We start from the raw sequence: 25,944 nt of genomic DNA, 5'->3' as shown, positions 1-25,944 counted from the left end.
TCCGGCACCAGATCAGGTAGTCCAGATAACCGCAGTAGCCTCGGATCAGCGTCTTCATGAGGGACTGAGCCGCCGACTGCTTGCCGTGTCTCCAGCTGTCGGCGACGGTCAGCTGCCGCTTGGCTCCGTCCAACTGCTTGTTCAGCAGGAGATGAAAGCAGTGCTCCAAACAGATCTACAACACGACCAGCGTGATCAGAAAAAGCTATTATTAATTACTTTCCACATCCTATATATACTTTTGGTTCTTTCAAGTGACTAATTCGTATGATTAACTAACAACTAACTATGACTTTTGCCTCGAATTAAACCCAATCGTGGCTTAATAATACTTAATAAAACAGCTGTTTAGTTGAAGGAATTGGGTAAATAATAATAATAATAAGGTCTTAGAGAATAAAACATGTCCTTTTTAATTAAATAGAGAACATCGCAGTAATGTTCATGCTAATAACCAACTAGTTAATAGTGGGAATTGGTTGCTAAAATGTTACCAATATACTTATTAACTCACCAGAGCATGCATTTTATACTTTTGATGTTAAATGCACTATTGCTTTGTGTATAAATATTCTGAAGTCTATGCACAGTATGTTTAATTAAAATTAAAACTGTTTTTTTTATTACTTGGTAACTAGTTACACCCAACACTGGTGACAGGTTAATGGATGTGTATAACGCAGCGCACACCTTGGAGTAGTTTTTGACGCCGACGTTCTTCAGTTGTTCGTAAAGAGCGTTGAAATCGTCTGGGCCGGAGTTGGGGAGATGCTGCAGGATTTCGGTGCCTATACGCCACACGACCTGATGAAGAGATCCGCGCAGGCCGTTAGCGTAGCATCGACGGACGCACTGCGGCGAATGGGTGCCGTCAGAATGAGAGCGCTAACGGCTGATAAAAACATCAGAGTAATCCACAGCGCTCCGGTCCATCAGTTAAGAGTCAAAAGATGAAACCAATCCATTATTAACTTCGTAGCACCACACACTCCAAAGGTTTGTAGTTAAAAATGCCTTAATGCTCCCAAAACTACTATAAATTTGATCACAACTGCTGCTTTGTGTTTATTTGAATACATTTGAATTTTTTATTGCGCGTTTCTGTCATATGAGGACCTTATAGTCACCTCCTGAATAAAAGAAGAAACTTCCATTTTCTGTGAAGCTGCTTTGCAATCATTTCTATCCTGAAATTTGAATTGAATTAATAATGGCTTTCTTTCTTACAAACACGCAGCTTTTGTCTTCTTCAGATGATGGACCCGAGTGCTGTGGATTACTGTGATGTTTTTAATCAGCGCTCATTCCGACGGCACCCATTCACTGCTGAGCTATTCACGGTCACTGTATGCGTTATGTCTCTTTTAGTGCTGACAAACAATTAACTGCAACCAAAATAAAAGTTTGATTTTTATGTGTGCACTTTATTTATTGTGTATAAATACACAAATACTGTGTGTGTGTGTGTGTGTGTGTGTGTATGTATGTATATAATATACACACACACACACACATACACACATAAACAAACACACACACACACACACACACATAAACAAACACACACACACACACACACACACACACATAAACAAACACACACACACACACACACACACACACACACACACACACACAACACACAATAAACAACACACACACACACACACACAAACACAACACACACACACACACACACAAACACACACACACACACACACACACACACACACATAAACAAAACACACACACACACACACATAAACAACATACACACACACACACACACACACACACACACACACACACACACACACACACACATAAACAACACACACACACACACACACACACATAAACACACACACACACACACACACAAACAAACACACAAACACACACATAAACACATAAACAAACACATAAACACACACACACACACACACACACACACACACACACATAAACAAACACATAAACACACACACACAAACAAACAAACATAAACACACACACACAAACAAACACACACACACACACACAAACACACACACACACAAACACACACACACACACACACACACAAACAAACACACACACACACACAAACAACACACACACACACAAACAAACACACACACACACAAACAAACACACACACACACACAAACAAAACACACACACACAACAAACACACACACACACACACACACACACACACACACACACACACACACACACACAAACACACACACACACACACAAACACACACAAACAAAACACACACACACACACAACAAACACACACAAACACACACACACACACACACACACACACACACACACACACACACACACACACACACACACAAACAAACACACACACACACACACATAAACAAACACACACACACACACACACAAACAAACACAAACACACACACACATAAACAAACACACACACACACACACACACACACACAAACACACACACACACATGTTTTTTATACATACAAGCACGTTCTTATAGGAGGAGATTAATCGTTTGACAGCACTAGAAGAGGATCTGTTTTTCATTAAGCACTCAACAGAAACTTAATAGAGCCGATCGGGAAGTCTGACACACCTCAGAAGCCGCTGAACGGACTTGAGGAAGAGTCCCAGCCTGCAGCGTCTGAATGTAAGAGTTGAAATATCCCGCGGCCTCCCGCCAGTTGTGCCTCAGCATCGCTTCTCTGACCCGACTGAGACAACGTCTGTTGGACTTGACGAAACCCACCGACGTGAGCAAACCTGAAAACACATGCACTTGATGAGCAAGTTCCCGAGATCGCGTAAAAGCTCGATACACGCGACGACGGCAGCAGGGCATCACCTCTGTCGTCTGGAAGAGTCCGGTGAAGAAGCACGGCCGATCTCATGGGTTCGTGATTAACGCTCTCATGCTCCTCTGCGATATCGATCACGGCCTCTATATCATCCATATCGCGCTGCTTCGCGGACACCCTTTTCCTCTGGAAAGTATAACGAAGGCCTCCAAAAAAAAAAAAAGAGTTACGAACAGCGCTCAACAAACGTGTTTTAACTCTTCTTCGTGTCTCGTTGAAACGAGCGGAAAGCGCCACAGCGCCTCACAGCGCCGCCCGCAGGACGGGAGACGCATCGCGCCGACAGCGGAAGAGCACGGGGATAGAACTGTTGCATGAAAAAATAAAAAAAAAACAATAATAAAAAGTAGTGGCTTAATTCCAAATAAATATATTACGATCCACTAATGCTGACAGAACAAATAGAATGAGACCCACAAGCATGCATTCAGTTCACAAACAGGTACAATTAGACTTTTGCGGATTGTAAAAACACACAAGCAATTTATTCCGTTTTTTGGGTAACCTTTCATAACCAGTCATAAGGGTCATTTTTAAACACTGACTTCTACATCACAGCTAGCCTATAAGCTTTCCACTGATGTGTGGTTTGTCAATATTTGGGTGAGATACCAGTAGCCTAATCGCTAATCTAGAATCTAGGCTAAAACTGAGGATATCGCTTAGCAAAGCTCTTAGTAATGCATATTACTTCCCAAACGAGATTTTTTTAATTATTATTATTCATAAGATGAACGATCTGTACTGATGCTAAGCACACAGTTGCTTTTTTTTTTTTTTCAAATGTAAAAACAAAAAGCACATTAACATACAAAATAATGTTCCCAAACAAACAGCCAAGCCATCTGTTTTTTGTTTTTTTAAAAAAACAAACGCCATTTTATAATTTTACAATACATTTTATATAATAGCAAACATAATAGGAACATCACTTTTGAAACAATAAACGAAACAAAAAAGTTTAGGTACACTAAAACAAAAGTAAAAAAATTTGAGATCAGATACTGAGTTCAGAATGGTATTATTTATTTATTATTATTATTATTATTATTATTATTATTATTATTATTTTATTTCAAAACCTAAAACCCTCCAGATCGAGAATTTTAGACAATGTACCTGATAACAACAAAAAAACGAAATAAAAAAAATTATAATATGGTTAAAAAAAAAGGAAACAATTAAAAGCATGTATAGCGCGCGACGCTACGGCGCTGTGCGCATGCGCGGTGTGTTGTTTTGGTGCTGCGGTCTCTTTAAGCGCTCTGTAACATGACTCCGGCTCTTCTCTTCTCTTCTCGGCTCGCCTCGGATCTGCTGACGTGTCGGCAGCGGCTCCGCGATCAACAGCTGCCAGCATGGCTGCACCGAAGCCCCGTTTTTATTATGTTTTTACGCTCGTTCTGTACGCGTGTCTCCCCCGGAGCGGCGCGGAGCGGCGCTTCTCGGACCTGAAGCGATGCGCCGACGAAGAATGCAGCAGTGAGTATCACTGAACTTTGTAGCAGGATGAGGATGAGGAGGATGAGGATGATGCTGCGGACCGTAAAACTTACCGCCGCTGACGTCATAAAGGCCGCATCGCCGCGGGATACCGTAACTTTGTAACAAACGCAACAGCGCGTTCATTTAACGGGAAGCGCGTTTTTATGCTGCGTGGAGGCTCGACGTCGAGGAGCGTCGTCCTTGAAGATCCCGTCTGTTGATACCGAGCTCGGTTTAGCCAGCCGAGCTAACTGCATAAACACACTCAATCAGAACGGGTCTTTAGCCAACCGTGTTCTATGCTTTCAATACGGTATGCCGAAACGGTTAGGAACGTTAAACGTAAGACCTGGGTGCATGAAACGGCGATCGCTGGATTCGGAAGGTTATTTACAATCAGCCTGCGTAATACCGACTGTTCACGTTTGAGGTGGATTAGGTCGAGCTGTTCTTTTTTTTTACTCATTATTTAGAGTGGAGTGAACGAGAAGTGAAATGATATCAGTGCATGCACAATGAAAAAACTGAATATTAGTACATGCACAATGAAAAAAACAGAATATTAGTACATGCACAATGAAAAAAACTGAATATTAGTACATGCACAATGAAAAAAACTGAATATTAGTACATGCACAATGAAAAAAACTGAATATTAGTACATGCACAATGAAGAAAACTGAATATTAGTACATGCACAATGAAAAAAACAGAATATTAGTACATGCACAATGAAAAAAACTGAATATTAGTACATGCACAATGAAAAAAACAGAATATTAGTACATGCACAATGAAAAAAACTGAATATTAGTACATGCACAATGCAAAAAACTGAATATCAGTATATGTGTTATGCTCTAAAAACACATTTAGTCTTTTTAAATATCAAATATTTTTATTTTATAAGGTAAGAGAATGCATTTTTATTTTTTTTCCTATGTTGAATAATACGCCGTAATCATTCCCAATTTTTGTTTCTGTAGATAATGATCGTTTTCATAATTACTCAGCAATGTAATATTTACATAATCGTTAAATGATTAAAAAAAATGCGTGCAGGAGCGTTTCATCACACAGTTGCAAAACACGCAGCATCTCTTAATTCGGCCTGGGCGAATCTCACAAAAACTTCCCCAAAATGTCCAGAAATTAAAGATACAGTTTGTCGTGTTGTCCCTTTAATGCGCTTTACCTTTTAATGCACGTTAGAATTAATTAATCACGTCTTTTATGCCATATTGCATTCGATTCGAAGTCATATGATGTTGAAAATCCACAACATGAGAGTATTTCGTGCGCTGTACGTGGTAAGCAGTCTTAATGCACCGTGAAGTGAGTGATCCTGACTTGTGTTTTGTGTCCCTTTTAGTGCTTCTCGGCAGAGGGAAGGCCGTCAAGGATTTCACAGGGCCGGACTGCCGCTTCCTCTCTTTTAAGAAAGGAGAGACAATATATGTATATTATAAACTCTCAGGGCAGAGATCAGACGTATGGGCTGGTAGTGTAAGTAACCTGTTAATCGTTGATTGATTGTTTGATGATTTTGGGTGTCGCCGATGATGCACTCGGATGACGGTGTTTGATTAGCGTTACTTTGTTATCGCAAACCCATATGTATTTATTTAGTTGGGCGATAGATCGTGCACGAGTCTTCAGCAGCAGGGAAAGGAATAATGTACACGGATACGTTTGCGGTGAATTTACGAACCTTTAGGCAGGTTTGGAGAAATGCGTCTCAGCAGTGAATGGGTGCCGTCAGGATGAAGGTCCACAAACCATCACGGTCTTGATGGAGAGAATGTCTTGAAAGGTGAAAAGCATGCTTGTTATAAAAGAAAACGAGTCTGCGGTCCATAATAGTGCTTTACCGGGCCTGAATCACTTTTTTTGGAAAGCGTTTTCTGACTCCCAAGTTAAAAAGCAGAGTTTTTTTTATGAAATGGGCACGTTTTCTGACTCCCCCAGAGTTAAAAAGTAGAGTTTTTGTATAAATATAATATATAAAAAACTCTAAATAATAAAAAAAATCTCTATATATATATATATATATATATATATATATATATATATAAAAACTCTACTTTTTAATATATATACACAAAATTCTACTTTTTAATATATATATATATATATATATATATATATATATATATATATATATATATATATATATATATACACAACAGAGGATGGTTTAATCACACAAGAAAGCATTATTTATTTATTATTGGTTTTTATCAGCTGATTGGATTATTGTTGTGACGGCACCCATTCACTGCAGAGCATCAATCGGTGAGCAAGTGATAAAATGCTACATTTCTCCAAATCTGTTCCCATTAAAAAAAAAAAAAAAAAAAAATCATTTTGAGGTAAAATATTCCTTTATGCTGCCACTAACATCCCCGTCCACCTTCGACAAATCCGTGTGTTTCCCGTAGCTTAATGCCGCAAAGTATTATAAATAGCTGAAATTGAAAAAAATAAATCAGTGCAATAAATAGTTGGTGTTATTAAAATATAAACGTTTTCTTTAAATGTTTTTAATACTTTTTTTTTGGAATAAGAGAGAGGAATTATATAAATATAATAGATATGTGTACAGTATTGTAAAATATAAGAGCAGACTGCCTTGTTTGAGTTTTTCTCTACATTTTGTCTTATTCTTTTGGTTTTAATTTTGCTTTTACAGTTTTTATTTTTTTGTTTTTGTTTTCTGTACTCTGTTTAAAAACCCCAAAACAAAACACTGCTATACTGAAGCTCAAAAACTGATCCTCTTTTCCCTCTTTCTCTGTTTAAATAGGTTGGAAACCACTTTGGTTATTTCCCAAAGGACTATCTTAATATAAATCATATATATACTGAAAAAGAATTGGAGGTACCTACAGAGGTGAGTCGGTGTGGTTAATGTTGATTTGTGTGTGGTCATTTTTGAAGTGACATTCGGTTTAACGTGAATCTTTCTTTCCCGTTTCAGGAAACAGATTTTGTTTGCTTTGAGACTGGGCTCGATAAATTTGAAAGTTATGACGTAGATGTGTTATTAGGCAGCACATTGTTGCTAGAAAATGAGAATTCAACAGACGAATCAAAAGAGTCGGCTCAGAATGAAGATGCGTCTCAAATGAAAGAATCGGTGGAGCCTCCGGAATCAGAGTCGTTCGATTCAGAAACTACATTGATTCCTGAATCAGAGGCAGTTGATTCAAAATCACCATTGCTTCTCGAATCGGAGTCAGTAGACTCAGAATCATTTCATGAATCAAAGTCCGTTGGTTTAGAATCTTCGTTGTTCGTTGAGTCAAAGGCAGTTGATTCGGAATCGCATCTTGAATCAGAATTCGTAGATTCGGAATCGCATCTTGAATCAGAATTCGTAGATTCGGAATCGCATCTTGAATCAGAATTCGTAGATTCGGAATCGCATCTTGAATCAGAATTCGTAGATTCGGAATCGCATCTTGAATCAGAATTCGTAGATTCGGAATCGCATCTTGAATCAGAATTCGTAGATTCGGAATCGCATCTTGAATCAAAGGCAGTTGATTCGGAATCTCATCTTGAATCAAAGGCAGTTGATTCGGAATCGCATCTTGAATCAAAGGCAGTTGATTCAGAGTTCGTAGAAGCTCCTAAAACAGAGACATTTCTGAAGTTTACCCAAGAGGACTCTGATAGCTTTCATCCAAAGACAGTATCTGAATCTAAAGATGCACTAACAGAAGAAACGGAAGACATTTCAATAAGCCAAGACGCTGAGGTTGTTTCAGAGGATGCAGAAACAGACGCTGATGCACAAGATATTGATTATTCTGAACTTTTGCACAAAACAAAACGTAACGCTGATTTTCAGCCACTCGAAACACAAACAGCAGGTTTAGATGCAATGCACGAAGAACCTGCTAAACCAGAGATAAACGAAGAAGATATACCACTACAAACACCAGAGAAAACACTCGAGGATGAGGACGGGTCAAGCTTTAAAGATGCTGTTCAAACGGACCGTGAAGGTGAATCGCAAGAGACCGAATCTCTTGAGGAGCTCGCCAAAGAATCGCTTGCAGCTGCTGATGTTGAAGAACGAGCTGGTCTTGAGGTCATGCATGCACAAAGTGATTTTAAAGAGCTGGTTAATGCAGATGAAACTGTAGACATTAATAAGCCAGAATCTTCTCATCTTCCACAAGATGCTAAAACTCCACGAGACGTCCTGTCTGAACCAGCATTGGAAACGCTCACAGAGTCTGGAAAGGCAAATGTTAGCGAAATCACTGAAGAACATGATCCAAAGGAGTTAGACAAGAACAAGATTGAAGAGCTTTTTCAGAAGGCCAGCATGAATAAGAATGAAAACGCATACATAAACCATACCGACTATCCTCAGGATACGAAAAATGGCGAAAAAGTGAAGGAATCGATTGGCGAAGACGATAATTTAAAGGAGGAACTTGTTACAGAAAGCCCAGAAACTGCACCTCTGTTTGAGCAAACGGAGGAACGGATCGATAAAGTGAAGAACGAACTCGTGAATCTACTGAAAAACACACTGGAGGCGGAACAGCAGAGTCCTGAAGATGAAGAGGACGCGGCCGAAGAGCTCTTAGAGGACGAAAACGCTCTTCTTTCTTCTAATCCTCAGACAACGCATGAACTTGAAACGCATGAAAACCGGCAACCTGAAAGCGATCGCTCGAAACCAAGCAAAAACGCCACAAAACGAGAAGAAGGCGGCGTGCTCCGTCTCCCTCCCGAGGAGCCCGAATACAGCGACACCGTGCTGAGGCTCACCGTCCTGCGGGATCACCTCAAGGACGAGGAGATGGAGCGCATGCAGAAGTATTTCGGACTGAAGAACCTGTTCAGGATCGAGGCCATGTTCTCCGATCTCGATCTGGAGATGAAGTCCGCCCGAGAGCTGCAGACGGACACGGAGGAGATCGAGCGGACGCTGGACCTGATCATGGAGGCCTCGGAGAACTCCATTCTCGACGCCGCCGAGGACATGCTGAGCGAGAGGGAGCGGAGGTCTCTGGAAGACGGCCGGCAGAAGGGGCCGGAGGACTACGACTTCGAGGCTGCCGTCTTGGACGCTTTCCAGGAGATCGTTTTCGCTCTGCGACAGAAATATTCAGCGGCCAGTGACAGCGCACCGCTGGTCGAGGAAGTGCTGCTTGCATCTGAAACAGGTCAATATAGCAGCGACGCTTGTCTCTCCAAACCATAATTAGTGGTCGTTTCTGTGATTTCATTTCAGGTTTCAATGCTGTTTGCTTTGTTTTAACCCTATAAAATTTAAAAGATCAAATCTAGACCTGTTGCGCACAATCTGCCGCGTGCTTTGTGTTGCCAGATTGATAGTTTAGAGTTAGTCGCAAGTAAATTGGCATTTTATTATAATTGTAACTTGAAACGGTTACTAGACTGAATAAGTTTATTCGATTATACTTTTTTTTTTTTTTTTTAAATGATTTCCATTTATCTCGCAGTCCTTGTATTGCATTGCATTGTATGTTTTGATCATTTAAATCTCATCATACCAAAACATGTTATTGAAGATATTGAATATTTCTATCATTTCATGTAAGTATCTGCCGTTATAAAAATATGTTATTTTCAAAATAAGAATTTCATCACTTTTTGTGCATCTGCACCAAATTGCATATTTTTGAATCAAATTTAAATTTTTTTTCCTCCATATTTTTACTATATGAGCCGTAAAAGCTTGTGATAAACAGCAAATGCAAACCTTTTTATAAAGGTTCGATAAACCGTTCTAGCATTATTTGTCAGATTGTTTTAAATGTCAGGCCTCGCAGGGTTAACGTTTCAATAAATGCACACTTTTTTTTCCCCCCCTAGATGAAGAAGCTGACCCCGAAGAGGTGAAGGCTTCGGATGTTAACATGGAAAAGACTGAAACCCCCACGAGTCCTGAAATGCACGAGGAGCGTAATGAATCTGAAGCGATGCTGCAATCCGAATTAAATGCGAACGAGGATTTGTCTCGCACTAAAGACGTGGGTCTGGAGGAGGACGGGGGCCATTTCAACAGAAATAAGGATGCCCAGATAGGGTTCGAAGACCCCGAGGAGATCCAAAAGGGGCCTCATGCCATTTTGGAGAACCCGGTGGACATCGGCTTTCACTTTGAAGTGGATCCATCTTCAGGTGTGTCGGGGTTTTCCTTCGATTTGAATAACTGTCGTTGCACATATTCAGCTGAAACTTCTTTTCCGTCGCCAGGTTCTCTGGAGTCTCCGGGTGTCTCTGATTTCCACGACGCCGAAGCAAGCAGTGATGCCACCGGCTCGTCGGCTTCAGATGAGCTTTGGGGTTTTGTGCTTCTCCTCAAAGAATATCTTGGCGTGTACGGAGAAACTGTGAGTAAGACGATATTTTAAGATGCAGGAGATGGGCTTCTAGTCACGTGGTGTTTGTGGTGGTGATTTTGAAAGCGTGTCGTGTGAGAGATGCCGTGGCAGACATTCGCGTAACGCTGTAAGTTTCGTTAACCGCTGAGTAACTGGTGTGATGTTAATTGTAGTTCTGGGATGCTGAGAAGCAAACTAGCAATTTGAGAAATGTTTCTGGTTGTGTTTGTTGTATTTTATTTGTCTCGAACCGTTCTTTTTTAGCTTTTAGGCTGCCTCTAAATGAAAAATACTGAAATATCACACATTTAATACAGCGGAGACCTATTACTCCACTTACAGCAAATAATGAATGTTATGAAGCCATCATGAATGTCTGGGTTACACTGTCTGTCTGCAAATATATAAAAAAAGAGCCAAATGTGACTGAATTTAGAGGCTTTTTCTGTCGAAATATTGCTCCCTGAGTAGACCTATTAATATATTTCTTTCGTAGTTTGATATTTTTTTTATTTTATAAGATTTAAGACATAAATATTTCGTGACGGGTCACTTCCGCTTCAGGTCAGGTGACAGCCGCTGCTGTCAACAGAGGTATACGTGATTGAAATCCAATAGCGCTTCATGCTAAACCCGTTGATCCAACTCCATTCGAGACCAATAAGTGTGCGAAACCTAAAGCGGATAAAACTCTGAATCAATTCCACTACAAAACGCGGCCTTGTATGCGACGCGTCCGCCCAAGCGTCGTTTATTCGTGTCGATAACCTTCCAACCCCGCTAGCATCGCGGCTAAACGGCATCGCCTGCGCTCACCGTGCGTAGCCAATCGGAGGCCGCCGCTCGCGCCACGTGACCCCGCGCGCACAGAGTGGAAACGCGTCTCCGCGCGAGAGACTCTTAGCACGGCGTTTTGAAATGTTGACGTGTTGAGAGAGAGATCAACGCTGATCGTCCCTTCAGCCGCAATTTCTAAACATACAATACCGTATATATTTTTTATCCTTCGGTATACAGCTTAAATACATATTGTCAGCGTGTCAGAGCGGGTTTAGATCAGAAAACGCCGGCTTCTCGACATGAACCAGCTGTCCGCCATTTATACCGTGTTTGTTAGCTTCAACCGTCTCCGGGCGCTCGGTTAACTTACGCTCTTAAATAAGTTCAGACGTTTTTACGAGAATGGATTCGCCGCCGATTCTCACCTCTCCACCTGCTGAGCTCGAAAACACAGCCTTTCTTGTCTTCATCCTGTCCAGACTTCAGGAAGTAAGTGTTTCCACTCAATAGACCCGACCGCTGCCTCCGGGATTGAACTGTGCGATTCATAACGACTCAAACCGCTTGTAATCCATCATTCGTGCGGTATTTCAGTGTGATATCCGAGCAGAAGGTGCTGTATTTTGAGCCCTTCTCGTCCAGCTCTCATAGCAATCAGAGTTAAGTCCATTGGGGATCATTTTAAATCACAAAGCCAACTAATTAGTCTGTTTCATGTGCTTCTAGTAAGCATTGGGTGACTGGGTTTCATTAGAGGTGAAAGTCCAGTAAAGCCTTAGTGTTGCGTTCCTGTCGCCGGTGATAAGGGTCAGTGCTCAAATAGACTTAGTTGATTCCGATTCGTCAACGTAAGCTTAAAAAAGGGCATAAATCGATCAGGTTTCATATCTGGGTGTGCTGATTTAGGCTGAAAGAGCCATCGAAGCTCGTTTGCACCACATAAGTCATTTTTAACACGCACGCACATTTTCGCAATTCTGATTTGTGAAATGTAACTCGGCTGCCAAAATAAAAGTCACAATTGTAAGGCGATAACTTCACGGTGTGTTTTGTTTTCGATTAGTTGGTCACCGCTCTTCCGGAGGAATGGCGACCGGGTCCCGATTTCCACGGGGTCCCCTGGGAGCCGGTGCTCGCCACGGCGGTTGTCGGGGCCCTCACAGTCCTGTTGTTCTTCTGGAGGACCGTTCTAGCGGTGAGAGTAACCTCGTGATTAGTGTTTTCATTTCTTCTGGTGACGATTGAATCTAATCTGTGTCGTTTAACTCTTCTTTTCTTCTCTAGATCAAAGGCAGGACGTATCAGTGTAAGTTACTTCTCAGACTCATCAAGATTGAGATATCGGCTAAATATATATTTGATCTCTCTAAGATCTCTTAGGCTTGATTGATATGAAGGCTTATATATATTGTTATATATATATATTGTGCTTCAGTAATTGATGTCTTCACGAAAGCGTGTTTTTGCACTGTCAGGTCTTTTAGCCAATCATTAGGTTTGTGTTTATCTGATAATCACGGTTTTTGGGGAGCTTTTAACGAATCTGATTATGTAAAAGCAGGCGTTAGTGCATAATTAAATAATTTGAAAACAAGCAAGTTTATTTGCAAAATATAATTTTAAATATTTTGTAAAATTTGTCTTGGGGTACCAAAATATTTTTGGTATAATAAATTTTTTTTTTAATTAAATTTATTAAGTATAATTAAAATTTTTGGTTTGTGATAGTTTACATTAAAAAAATAGATTTTTTTAAATGTATATTATTTAAGACTAATTTTAGCAGCTAGAATTTAAGTTGATACTTGGTCAAATATAAAAATTATTAAATGTTTTGATAAATTTGTTGCAATGTAGTTTGTTTACTTTCCAACTATATAAATTGTCACCGAGCATCGTAATATTACGCAATTTAATGTATTGTTATTTTGACCTTAAATATGTAGGGTGTTTTCTGTAAAATTATCCAAATTCTTTCATTTCTAAACATTTCTTGCTCCACAGTAACCGAAAAGCAGCTCGGAGACAAGATCCAGCAGCTCCTCAACGAGAAATCTGACGCCGCTAACAAGATCACGGAGCTAAACGGCATGGTACGTCGCGTTCGCTCCGTCTTTTGACAGGCTTATTGTTTTTCGGGACGAACCTGATCGTTTGTGTCGCCGCAGATAAAAGAGCGCGAAGAGCGGCTGAAGAGCTCGGAGAAATCGCTGAGTTCCAGCCAGCAAGAAGTGAAAGGGCTGAAGGTGAAGGTCCAGCACCCGTCGCGGCCTCAGGTTCATCTCTGTTCGTATGTGTCTAATGTTTTTATGGTTTTTGCCGACTAGAATCACCACCAGAAGCTCCAGAGCCAATGGGAGCAGATGTCTGGGAGCGTTTCGCAGCTCAATCAGAAAATAGTGGACACGAAGGAAGAAAATTCGAATCTTAATGAGAAGGTGAGCTTTGGTTATTTGTGTTTTTGCCATTTGTGCCAGACTATTATTATTATTATTATTATTATTTTTAATAACCTTTGTTTTCGTCTCGACCGAAGATCGCCAAAATGCACCAGAGAATCGAGAAATACCAGAAAACACTGAAGAGCTATGACGAGGAGCGTGCGAAGGTAACCTTTGCTGGATTAATTATTATATATATATATATATATATATATATATATATATATATATTCATTCATTCATATATATACTGTACAGAGAGAGAGAGAGAGAGAGAGAGAGAGAGAGAGAGAGAGAGAGAGACAGACAGACAGACAGACAGACAGACAGACAGACAGACAGAGAGAGAGAGAGACAGAATCAATTGCAATTGAATGATTAAAGATTCCTGTCGGTATTTTAAAACTTTATTTATTAAACTTTTTAATATTTCAGTGGCTGTAAGTTGCTTTTAAATGACTGCAATAAAAATGATCCGTTTTTATTTGTTGCAGTTTATACTTTCCATATAACTTTTAAGTTTTTTTTTTTTTTTTTTACCCAGTGAATTTCACCATCTTTTTTCCATTTCGTATTATATATCTCAAAACTTAGTTTGAGAATATCATCATTTGTTTATCGCCAGTCCCTTGCTTGCATTTAGATCGTATTTTTTGTTTTTTAGTAATTGATCGTGTTGATATTTGATTTTTTTTTTTAACACATTTGTTTTATTGCAGCTTCAGTTGTTTCTAAATAATAATAAAAATGTTCTTTTTCAGTAGTTTTTAGATGAATTTTTATCAACAAAATGTGTATAATTTTTGGTTTGTGGTAGTTTATTACATGTATAATATTCTTGAATATGTAGGTTTATTTTCCTGTAAAATGACCTGAATGCATTTGTAGCGATATTTTATTAGTTTTTAAAACAAAATTATTATTATAATTTGTTTGTAATTTGTTGCTACTATTATTAACTATAATATTAATTTTTATTGTTGTTATTATTATTGTAATGGTTTTTATATATATATATATATATATATATATATATATATATATATATATATATATATATATATATATATATATATATATATATATATAATTTTTTTTTTTTTTAAATTAATTAATTTTTTTTTTTATTATTTGTTTTATTTTTTTTAAATCATTGCCCTGTTTTTGTAGTTATTTCAACACGTGTTTTGAACATTAGCTTTAGTTCCCCCATGTCCTAAAGATCAAGCTATTAAGTATTCCTCGTCTCTTGGGGTTTGTTTTAATTTAATAACAGGTTCACGTCCTCATGGATGAAGCCAAACTCCGAGAAGACGCCCTTAAGGCTCAGGTTCTGTCCTTCGAGAAGGAAAACGGCGCTTTAAAAGAGCAGAAGAAATCTGTGAGTCCCGCTGCGAGAGCCGTAAATCTCCTTCCTCCGTCAGTGTCAGCCCGTATCTAATAATATTCCCGTTCCGACAGCTCCTGCGTGACGCTAAAGACTGGCAGGAGAAGCACAAGCAACTGAGCGAGGAGATCCGAGTCTATCACAAATCCCAGAAAGAGCTGGAAGACTCTCTGGTGCACAAAGAGAACGAGATCGACGTGAGTCCAACCTGTTGGTCCCGCGGAGCTTCGCTCAAATCTTATTGCGAATGACGCGTTCTCCGCGATCTGTGTTAAATGCGTGGCGTCCCGTGACTCTCTCTAGGTTTTGTCCAGCTGTATTGCGGAGCTCAATCGTCTGGGAGCCGCTGACCCTGCAGAACTGCAGAAAGATGATGCTAAAATCTCTAATGGAGAAGATGCTGGTCAGTCTCTATTTATAACTCCTATTGTTTTGTTTAAATTTAGTTCTCGCCGTCCTTTTTATTTTTGTGTTTTATCAGGGGAGTGGTTTATTTGCGTTCAGCCGACGCTCTCATCTCGAGTGACTCGTAACGCTTTGTTTCTGAGTCTGCTGTGAGCCACAGATGAATCGTGGGAAATTCAGAAAGTTATCTACTGAGGGGGGGAAAAAAGGAAACGATCAGGAATCAGTCACAACCGTCCGTTTAGGAACTCTGATCAGATTTAAACAGTTTTTTTGCATCAGCTGAAAAACCCAACCGAGAAATAATCATGATCTGCGGCGTTTAAATGCATCCGCTCCTAATGAGTTAGTTTTTACAAGCGCTGAGGAAATGTCAGATGCTCATAAGCCAGATTTAATAATATTTATATATATTTATATATAATATTATATATATATATATATATATATATATATATATATATATATATAATTTTTTTTTTTTTTTTTTTTCCTGAATTTGAATAATTGTTTTTCATGCTGCAAGAGGCCCAATGTTTATAAAAGGAGATTTATTTTTTTATTTTGCTGCTTGGCAACCGTAAAAACAGTTATTGTGACTTTTTTCGTTCCGCTGTTGTTGATTTATATTTAATTAGGGCTGTATGATTTAAGGAAAAATATTATTGCAGTTTTTCTGATCATTATTTTCACTGCAGTAATAAAGTTGTTTATTTGTATGCACAATTAAGCCACAGATATGTAGTTTATTGATATAATGTATAATAATAATAATAATATTATTATAAATATATAATGTTATTTAACAAAATAGGTAGTAGGATTTCAATTTAATATTGAATAATTTAAAAACATTTTTAGATATTAGTGTAACTTTATTATATTAGTAACGGTGTTAAAATGTTTATCAACAATTAAAAATAACATTATTGTAATATTACAGTATTTGCAATATGCAAAGTAATGTAGTGCTAAATTTTAAGGTAAAATTGTAAAATTACAGCATCAATGTTTGTCTTAATTTCTTCAGATTCAAATGTGGCTTTATTTTAGCATTAAATGTAACCAGAAAGAGCTTTATTGCCCAGTATTCTCTCACGCCGGGAATTTCGTTTCAGTTGTGATCAATTTATTCATCGAACATTGCTGTCTTTTTTATCATTTCGTTGCTGTATTATAAAAGCAGTTAGGCTCCTTGAGGCTTGAAGACTCTCCTCTTGTTTCCTTTCAGAGAAGAAGATGGACACCATGAGACTGAGAATCAAACAGATGATGGACGTCTCCAGGGTACACGCGCCTGATTGGATTTTGAGCATCGTTCGGCGCTCCTCTCATTTCTAACGCAGCGTTTCTGACTTGCAGATTAAAGCGACTCTCGGGGTCGTGGAGGACGAGAGGAACCGCTACATGGAGAGTCTCCTCGTCGAGCAGAAATCCAGACAGGAGCTGGAGGGTATGAAGATTGGGATTTAGCTCATCTGAATATCTTGCAACCGGCTTTCCACATCTGCGTCTAAATGCACTTTTTTTTAATAGAGCAATATCAGAAGGTCATGCATGACCAGATGAATCTGAACAACGAGAAGACGCACCTTGAGAACCAGTTCAAGAACCTGCAGCAGAGGCTGGAGATCACCACTGAACTCTACCAGCAGAAGGAGAACGCTCTGCAGCAGTGAGCATCTCATATTTTATATATAACCAAAGTGTTTTTATTTAGAAGGCGTTCTTCCAGCGGAATAATTATCATTTCAATTAAAATAACGTTTAAGTTCGTCTTTCCGCGGAAGGGCCAGCCGTAAAAAGACAGTTATTGTGATCTGTTATCCATAAATTCAGTTAAGTCTGTATGATTGTGGAAGTGCTTTTTTTTTTTTTCATTTAAAAGCAGACGCTTTTATCCAGAGACACAAATGATTAACAGGGTAAGCAACCAAAAGAGCAAAGATACGCAAGTGCTCAGTTAGGTTAATGTAGTAGATGTTGCAAGGTTTTTTATTTATTAATTATATAATAATAAAAAGAAAACAGAAAAGTAATAGAGCAAGCTTAGAGAAAGCCTTCTGCTTAATTGTATAATATTTATATTATTATTATTATTATTATATTTATATTTTTTATATATTATTATTATTTTATATATATAATTTTTTTGTTGTTTATAAAAAAATAACTTTTTTTTTTTTTTTTAAAGAATAGAATCAGAATTAGAGGGTTAAATTAAAATACATTAAAAACAAAATTTGTAAAATGTTTTCGATTTTTAAAATGCTTTTTGAATCAAAATGTCAACATTGTAAAAGCTCATTGTAAAATAGAAAATTGAGTTTCTGTATCAGATCCATTAGTTCAGGAAGTAGTGTTGTTGTTTTTCATATTTTTAGCTAAATGAGGAATATTCAAAAATATAAACTTGACTTTTTTTCTTTTTGTCTGTGCACTTCATAGAGAAAAAAAAACTTGTAAACCACGAATCCAGCTAAACTCATGTTATGATACTGTATTTCACACCGCTGCGTGCAGGAAACTGACTCAGGAGGAGCTGGAGAGACGCGAGAAGGAGTCGAAGCTGTCGGAGGTGGACAGTAAAGCTCTGCGCTCCGAGGAGGAGGTGAGAGCCCTCAAGCAGAAGATCAGGGACATCGAGGAGGAGATGCAGCAGAACGAACGCTCTCTGAAGTCCGAGGTGAGAAACGTTTGCTGCACGGAGGCTCTGTTCTCAATCGCTCTCCGTCTCAACTCCCTGCCTTCGCTTTCTAACAGGTGGCCGTCCAGGAGAAGAAGGCCCACGAGAACTGGGTGAGTAATACCACGCTTCGTCTTTGCTTTTTGCTTTTTGTCTCGACTGATACTGATAGCTTGCAATCATTCGTGAACCATAACTGATAGGACGGTACACGCTTCTCGGTGCTTTTAAATACAGAAATATCACTGTTGCACACTGGAATGCTGTACTTGCTGTAAGATTATGAATAATCATGTTGGTAATGGTGCTGTCAAGTGATTAATCGCATCCAAAATACGTTTTTGTTTGTATAATGTCTGTATGTGTGTATTATTTCTATATAAACACATAAACGTATTGATTTTGAAATATTTTAATTAATTTATGTCTGTTTATTATAATTTAATTGATATTATATTACAAATAAATATATTTAATACATTTTTTTATATAAACATATAAAAAAATGTAGAAAAATGAAACATTTCTTATGGCCATATTATTGTAAAAATAGTAAATGTAAAGGTTTTATGAATTCAAATGATTAGACATGCTTTTTGATAATTAAAATTATGAAATTACACTCAAAACATGCATTTTGTGTGTATATATATATATATATATATATATATATATATATATATATATATATATATATATATATATATATATATATATATATATATATATTTTTTATATATATATATATATATATATATATATATATATATATATTTTTATATATATTTATATATATATATATATATATATATATATATATATATTTATTATTATTATTATTATTTTTATTTATTTTTATTTTTTTCTTTCTTTAGGGATGCTAATAGCTTACAGTTATAATTTCTTAATTAAAATCGGTAGTTAAATGGCAAAAGCAGATAGCAATATAACTAAAGATGGGTTAATACTAATGTTATTATTAAAAATGATATTGGCTAATATGGATGAATTTAATCGGATCTACTTATTTCCTGTAGTTGAAAGCCCGTGCGTCTGAACGAACTCTGGTGGAGGAAAGACGAGAGTCGGCCACCCTTCGTCAGAAGTGAGTGTTCATCAGATCACATGCATTACTGCGGTTACCCTCTGTGACGTTTCTGATGTCTCTGACGTTTGTGCGTTTGTGAAGGCTTGTGGAGTACAGAGATAAAATATCAGACCTGGAGCAAAGTCTGTTCAAAGTCAACTCTGGACCTCCAGACCGCCACGTGCCTCCACAGAGAAGAGGTGAGCAGCTTCACGGGGTCTTCAACCCAACAACACACAGAGAGCTGGAACTGAACTTTTAGAGGGAGAAACTAAAAATAATTCTATATGTTGCCATGACAACAGAATAAGATGAGTACTTAAATAACTGAAATAAAAAAAAATTTGTGAAAAATGGAAGTGTATTTAAAAAAAATTGGGGAAAAATTACAATTTTAATTAATTGTAATTAAATTGGAGAAAATGCATTAAGTCAGACAACCTTTCATTCTTGTGTAATGCAATGTTGCTATTACTGACCAAAACCTAAAATTGTTTTTTTTTTTTTTTTTTTAATTTAAGAAAAAATTAATAAATAAAAATGAAATGAAAATTACTTAAAATAAAAAGTTACTTATTAAAAAAAAGTATTAATGATAAATGTTATTAATGGTTTTGGGGATTAAAAAAAATAATAATAAAAAAATGACGATGACACGACCGTGTGTAGTATCACAATCCATTTAAAAATCATATTAATTTCAAATAAAACACAATTATTAGAACATTTTTAAACTCTAGAGTAATGACAAAAGCATATAACACACTACCTAAAACTGAAAGCTGCATCCAAAACAGCCATGTATATTACTAATAGAAATAATACTGAGAGAACTCTGATACAATGTGAAGGGTTTTTTTTTTTTTTTTTTTGGATCTGCCATTTTGCATCATTCCCAGGTAGAAAAGAAAAAACCAAAAAAACACTGATTGTGATGTCAAAAAAATAAACGTAATAATTAAGCGCCTTTTTGACCCTTTGGGGAGGCGTGTGTGAGCGAGCAGCAGTAACTGAGGGCTGGGTGTTGTTTCTGGTTGAGCAGGTGATTCGTACGGGCCGTCTCCTGTGAGCGGGGGGGCTCCGTCTCCTCCTCTAATGATAGAGGGTCCCGGACGCCCCCCCTCAGCACCCGTAGGGCGCCGGGGCGAGCCGTTCGGTGAGTCGCCGCTGCCTCGTCCTCCTCCCCTTCACGTCCCCCTCTTCCTCTCATTTCTCCAGCTCTGCCGTTTCTGAGCCCTGCCTTTGTCATTTCCCCCTCAGTTTCTCGGCACTTCCTTCCGTCCTTGTCGCTGAAAGCGCTCCTGATCCGTTCGCTCCTGAGCTCCCGCCTCTCTTTTATGTCGGTGTGACGCGATTGAGAACGGCTCCTAATCGTTTGTGATCTGTTCCAGGTCCACGACCCCCGTCTGACCCTCACGGACGCTTCTCAGACCTCGGACACCCGCTGCCATCCAGATCAGGTGCTCATGATACCACCCGTTATACAGCAGCCAAGAAAGCTGCCTTTATTCATTTAAATATACAGTAAATTATTAGAATATTATTATTATTTAAAACTGCTGTTTTCTATGTGAATATATGGTCAAATATATTTTATTCCTCTGATTCAAAGCTGTATTTTCAGCATCATTACTCCAGTCTTCAATGTCACACGATCCTTCAGAACTCATTTACTGCTCAAGAAACGTTTCTGATTATTGTTGATGTTAACAGCTGTGCTACCGAACATGCTTGTTTAAAATATAATGCATTTTTAGTTTTCATGACTCTTTAATGAATAGAAAGTTCAAAAGAAACAGCATTTATTTGAAAGTCTTTTGTAACATTATAAATGTCCTTACTGTCACTTTTAAGAATTTTTATGCACCCATGCTGAATAAAATAATTACAAAAAAAGTTACCTTTCCAACTAATATAATTACTATAATTAAAACTACTATATATATACATACATATATATATTTTGTATTTTTTTAATTCTGAAAAAAAAAAAAATAAATAAAAAATATATATATAAATATATAAATGGACTGATTATATTTTTAAATAAACTCACAAGTTTTATATATTAAAGATTTACCATATAACTGAAATAAAATAAATGTTTTGATTTTAAATCTTGAAAATATTATATTGAAATTATACGTTAACTTATTACTACAACTGGAATAAAGCTAAATGGGAAAAATGCAACTGGGATTCTTTAAACAGATTTCATTGATTTGAAATAGAAATTTTCTAATGTAAAACTAATCTAATCTAAACTTTTCTAATGTATTAATTTCCTTCAGAGAAAAATCTTACCGGCCTCAAACTTTTGAAAAAGTCTAAATCTAAATATTGTAAAGAAAATAAATATTTTCATCATTCATTACATAATTTTTTTATGTGATCTATATCAGATACGGTTTGCATTGCACATTTAAAGATTACATTATATCTGCATTCACACGTGTCTCTTTTCACCTGTTCACCAGAAATGTTTCCTCCGATGACTTCCTCTCCCTGTGCGCACGATGGACCGATGGTAAGGCTCTCGTCCGTCTCCTCCTCCTCTGTCTGAGTTTTGTTGTACGGTGTGTTCAGATGCGAGCGAGGAGATGCGTAAGAAACAGATGTGCATATCCTGAAGTTGTTGTCCATTAAACGGCGCTGGGTGTGTTTGCTTTGAAGCAGACGGCCCCGGTCCCCGAGACGGCCGAGGCCTCAGAGCAGGTCTCGTCTGAGCCCTCGGAGCCTGTGAGTACAGCGGCTGGGTGAAGGGATGATGGGACGGGTTTGTGCACAGCGTCCGGTCGTTTTTCAGAGCCTGATTGAACTCGTGTCTTTCTGTTCACTTTCTAATCGCTGTGTGGGTCTCGAAATGTGGCGGATGTTTAACACGACTGATGCTGGTGAGAGAGTTGCAGCATGTACAGGCCCGAAACAGACTCGACGCAAGCACATGAATGCAAAACGGCTGATTTGTTATGAATTCAACACTTTTAACGGCCCCTACGAGTAGTAGTGAATATTAAGACCGTAATGAGTCAAGTGCATGTTAAGCGTGTTAAATAAATACAATAGAAAGTCAAATAAAAAAAAACAGATAGGGCCGCTTCATCTGCATTTCCTGCAAGTTTAATCTGGCACTTAGGCATTTCCTGCAAGTTTAATAAAAAAAAAAAAGGCTATATATATATATATATATATAAAAAAATATATATATATATATATATATATATATATATATATATATATATATATATATATAATATTATTATTATTATTTATTTTTATTTATTTATTTTTCCCTAATTGGAGAATTTATATGTAGTATAAAATGCTAAATTATCAAATATTCTATTTTTCTATTTTCTATTATGCATTTTTCACAACCTTAAGATCATGTTTATAATTGGTTAATAATAATACAATTAATTAGAACTGATCATTATTACTGCTATTATGACGACTATTATTATTATTATTATTATTATTATTATTCAATTTGATTGGGTGTTCATTAAACCACATTATGTGCATGCTTGTGAATTAATGTTAAATAATTAAACTAACTGTAATTGTAATATTTTAAATGAAATCGTTGAAACAACAAGTATTTTGTGTTGAAGCTGTTCTGGGAGTGTTGGTGTCTGCTGCTGTTCTTGTATGAAGTGTGTTTCTGGCCTTGCAGTGGTTCACTGACGTCTGCTTGGGTCGCGTGTTAAACCTCTTCAGCGCTCTAGAGAGTATTTCTCCTGTGACCTGTAGTTCTGCATCTTCTCCTCCAGCTCTCCAAGTCTCAGAGTCAGGGATCGTTCCTCCCGTCTCCTATCCGGGATTCTCCGGTTCCTCCGCCGAAGTCTTACGGACCCCCGGTCGGACCGCCTCCGTCTATGATGATCCGACCGCCCAATGGCCACCCTCCCATGATGCCTCCCGAGCCGCGCTTCAGACCTCCACCCATGGACTCGTACGGCCCTCCTCCAATCGGCCCTTTCGGACCAGTCCCGCCATTCGGTAAGAGATTCAACAGTGTTTTTTTTGCTTGACACGCTAACGCTCTGTTTAATAGTTCAATTAGGACATTTAAGTAATAACCTGTTTAGTGAAAAAACATCACTGTGGTATATTAGTGCAACGGATCACAAATCTCATACTACAGATATATAGAGTCACAAGGGTTGCGCTTTAAAGGATTAGTTCACCTTCAAATAAAAAAACAAATCCTGATAATTTACTCACCCCCGTGCCATCCAAGATGTTTGTTTCTTTAAGTCAAAAAGGTTAAATTATAGGGGTCAAAATGAGTTTCAGTGCAGCTACAAACGATATCAGACAATGAATAAGGGTCCTATCTAACAAAACGATTGGGCATTTAAAAAAATTATGTATATGCTTTATAAACTCGCAGGTTTGTGTTGCTCTGAAAGTACAGTTTCTTTCGTAGGGAAAATTTCCTTTAGGTTTTTCAATCCAAGATATGCACCGTTTTAAACGACATCCAATCATTCTGTTAATTCATAGTGGATCATCTTTTATACAAATAAAAAAAGGACGTATTGGTAGTTTTTGAAAATGGCATATTTGTCTGTTCTTTTTCTTAAATAAATAAAAATTGTGGCCCAATGTCTTCAACCGAGGGCATAGCATAACTTATAATAATATAAAATCTAAAAAAAAAAAAATATATATATATATATATTATTATTATTATTATTATATATATATATATATATATATATATATATATATATATATATATATATATATTATTATATATATATATATATATATATTATTTATTTATATTTTATTTATATATATATATATATATATTATTTATATATTTTATTTATATATATATATATATATATATATTATATATATATATATATATATATATATATATATATATATATATATATATATATATATATATATATATATATATATATATTATTTATATAAAAAGGTCTTCACATTGGTTAACGGATTATATTTCTAAAACTTTTTTTTTTTTTTTCTTTTCTTAAGAAGTGGTTAAAATGAAAGTGAATCAAATCTCGGCGTTTTGTTGGGTGACGTTTGGATATTAATTTTCACATTGTTTTTGATCAGGACGAGGCCCGCCGCTGGGACCGCCTCCTCCCGCTCGGACCACGGGACGTCCCGCCAGAGTTCTTCGGCCCTCGCGGCCCCTCGCCCTTCCCTCCCGGACCCCTGCCGCCCCCCGGGGCCATGATCCCGCCTCCGTTCGGCGGCCGCGGTTTCCCAGGACCCCCTCCGCTGATCCCCCAGAGCTCCAGAGACGGCGAGGGGAGCGTCGCTCCGGCCAACGAGCCGCCGACGGATGCGTCCCATCGGCACAGCGAGCCTTGACGCGAGAACGACCCGATTCCAGCTTGACTTTTTGGGGTCCTGATTCTTCTCAATATTTAACCGTCAAAATCTGGTTTGGGTGGGGGGGGGGCTGAAACACATTTGTGACAGAAATAGTTTTGATTTTATACATTAGCAAACCTTTCCTATGGAAATAGTTTGATTTAATATGCATTACAATTGTTTTGTTTTTTTTTGTTTAGTTTTTTTTTCCCGGTGGCTGTCATGTGGTTTAATTAAAATCTCTACCACTCGGCCCAGCGCTGATGCATTCTGGGATGTCAAACCGATATTTAGGCACGTCGTGAAGCCACTTCCTCATGCCTTTTTAACGTGAGAGGACTCCGAAGAGACTTTACATATATTTTTTATGCCTTTTCACTATTTTTGAACGCCCGTATTACCGCTTTTAGTCAGATTCTCCGGCCCACGTGATTATTTGCCAGCTCGCCTGTGTTCGTTTTTAACGTTTGATTCGTCGCGCGCCTGCTCTTATGATTTCTTTTCCTAGCGGAAAGGCACATATGATGTCATATTGACAAAGTATTTGTACATTTCTTCCAGCTGCATACACGATATAAAATGTTCTCACGGATCAGGCACAATATGTTTGCGCGTTCATAGCCAGCAGGTGATTTGAATTTATTGCACGATAACGAAACGCGAACAAAAACGAATTTTCGGCAAACGCATTGGTCTCAATCGATTCATTTCCAGAATGGTTTCACACACACACACACAAAAAATCCGCTTGTGTTTCATCAATGAGGCCCATGAATGTTTTGCAATGCTTTTGGAATCCAAATGGAAAAATACTCGATGCTCAAAATCCATTCACCTTTATTTTTTGGTCTTATTTTCTTGGCAATATATTGTTTTTGTTTGATATTAGAGTAAATTATTTTAGGAAGCGTGTTGAGAGGATGTTTCTTGATGAGAGTGTTTGCATCATGTGTTGAAATCCTGGAAAAGAAACCATTTTAAGCGAATGTGGCATTGATTTCGCAGGAATGAATGAGTTGAATAAAGCTGCTTTTTTCCTGTA

General features: G+C 37.7%; 2 protein-coding genes across 2 annotated transcripts in view; one reads left to right on the top strand and one right to left on the bottom strand.

Annotated features, from left to right (window-relative positions):
* taf1a (TATA box binding protein (TBP)-associated factor, RNA polymerase I, A) overlaps positions 1-12,541 on the bottom strand; it is a 17,221-nt gene extending 4,680 nt beyond the window's left edge. Inside the window, exons 1-5 of the mRNA XM_043220221.1 lie at positions 11,955-12,541; positions 2,878-3,036; positions 2,629-2,795; positions 691-804; positions 1-175 (exon numbers count right to left, since the gene is read on the bottom strand). The exon at positions 1-175 is cut by the window's left edge and continues 24 nt beyond it. Of these exons, the coding sequence (XP_043076156.1) occupies positions 1-175; positions 691-804; positions 2,629-2,795; positions 2,878-3,036; positions 11,955-12,078 (739 nt within the window). The 5' untranslated portion in view covers positions 12,079-12,541. The remainder of the gene's footprint in view (positions 176-690; positions 805-2,628; positions 2,796-2,877; positions 3,037-11,954) is intronic.
* mia3 (MIA SH3 domain ER export factor 3) lies at positions 4,010-25,944 on the top strand. Its single transcript, XM_043220220.1, is given in 29 exon segments — positions 4,010-4,372; positions 5,748-5,881; positions 7,182-7,268; positions 7,356-9,564; positions 10,238-10,546; positions 10,622-10,758; positions 12,593-12,724; positions 12,814-12,835; positions 13,534-13,622; positions 13,698-13,775; positions 13,857-13,967; positions 14,066-14,137; positions 15,247-15,351; positions 15,432-15,554; positions 15,661-15,760; positions 16,994-17,049; positions 17,125-17,215; positions 17,299-17,437; positions 18,286-18,448; positions 18,526-18,561; positions 19,486-19,553; positions 19,638-19,735; positions 20,578-20,691; positions 20,927-20,995; positions 22,013-22,062; positions 22,209-22,274; positions 23,309-23,537; positions 24,639-24,667; positions 24,669-25,944. Coding segments are annotated over 29 exon segments (5,271 nt in total). The 5' UTR covers positions 4,010-4,248; the 3' UTR covers positions 24,900-25,944.

Source organism: Puntigrus tetrazona, chromosome 20 (assembly GCF_018831695.1).
Source record: "Puntigrus tetrazona isolate hp1 chromosome 20, ASM1883169v1, whole genome shotgun sequence".
In the NCBI taxonomy this organism is placed as follows: domain Eukaryota; kingdom Metazoa; phylum Chordata; class Actinopteri; order Cypriniformes; family Cyprinidae; genus Puntigrus; species Puntigrus tetrazona.
Note: the sequence above shows the minus strand (reverse complement) of the source record. Positions and strands in the feature narration are given on the sequence as shown.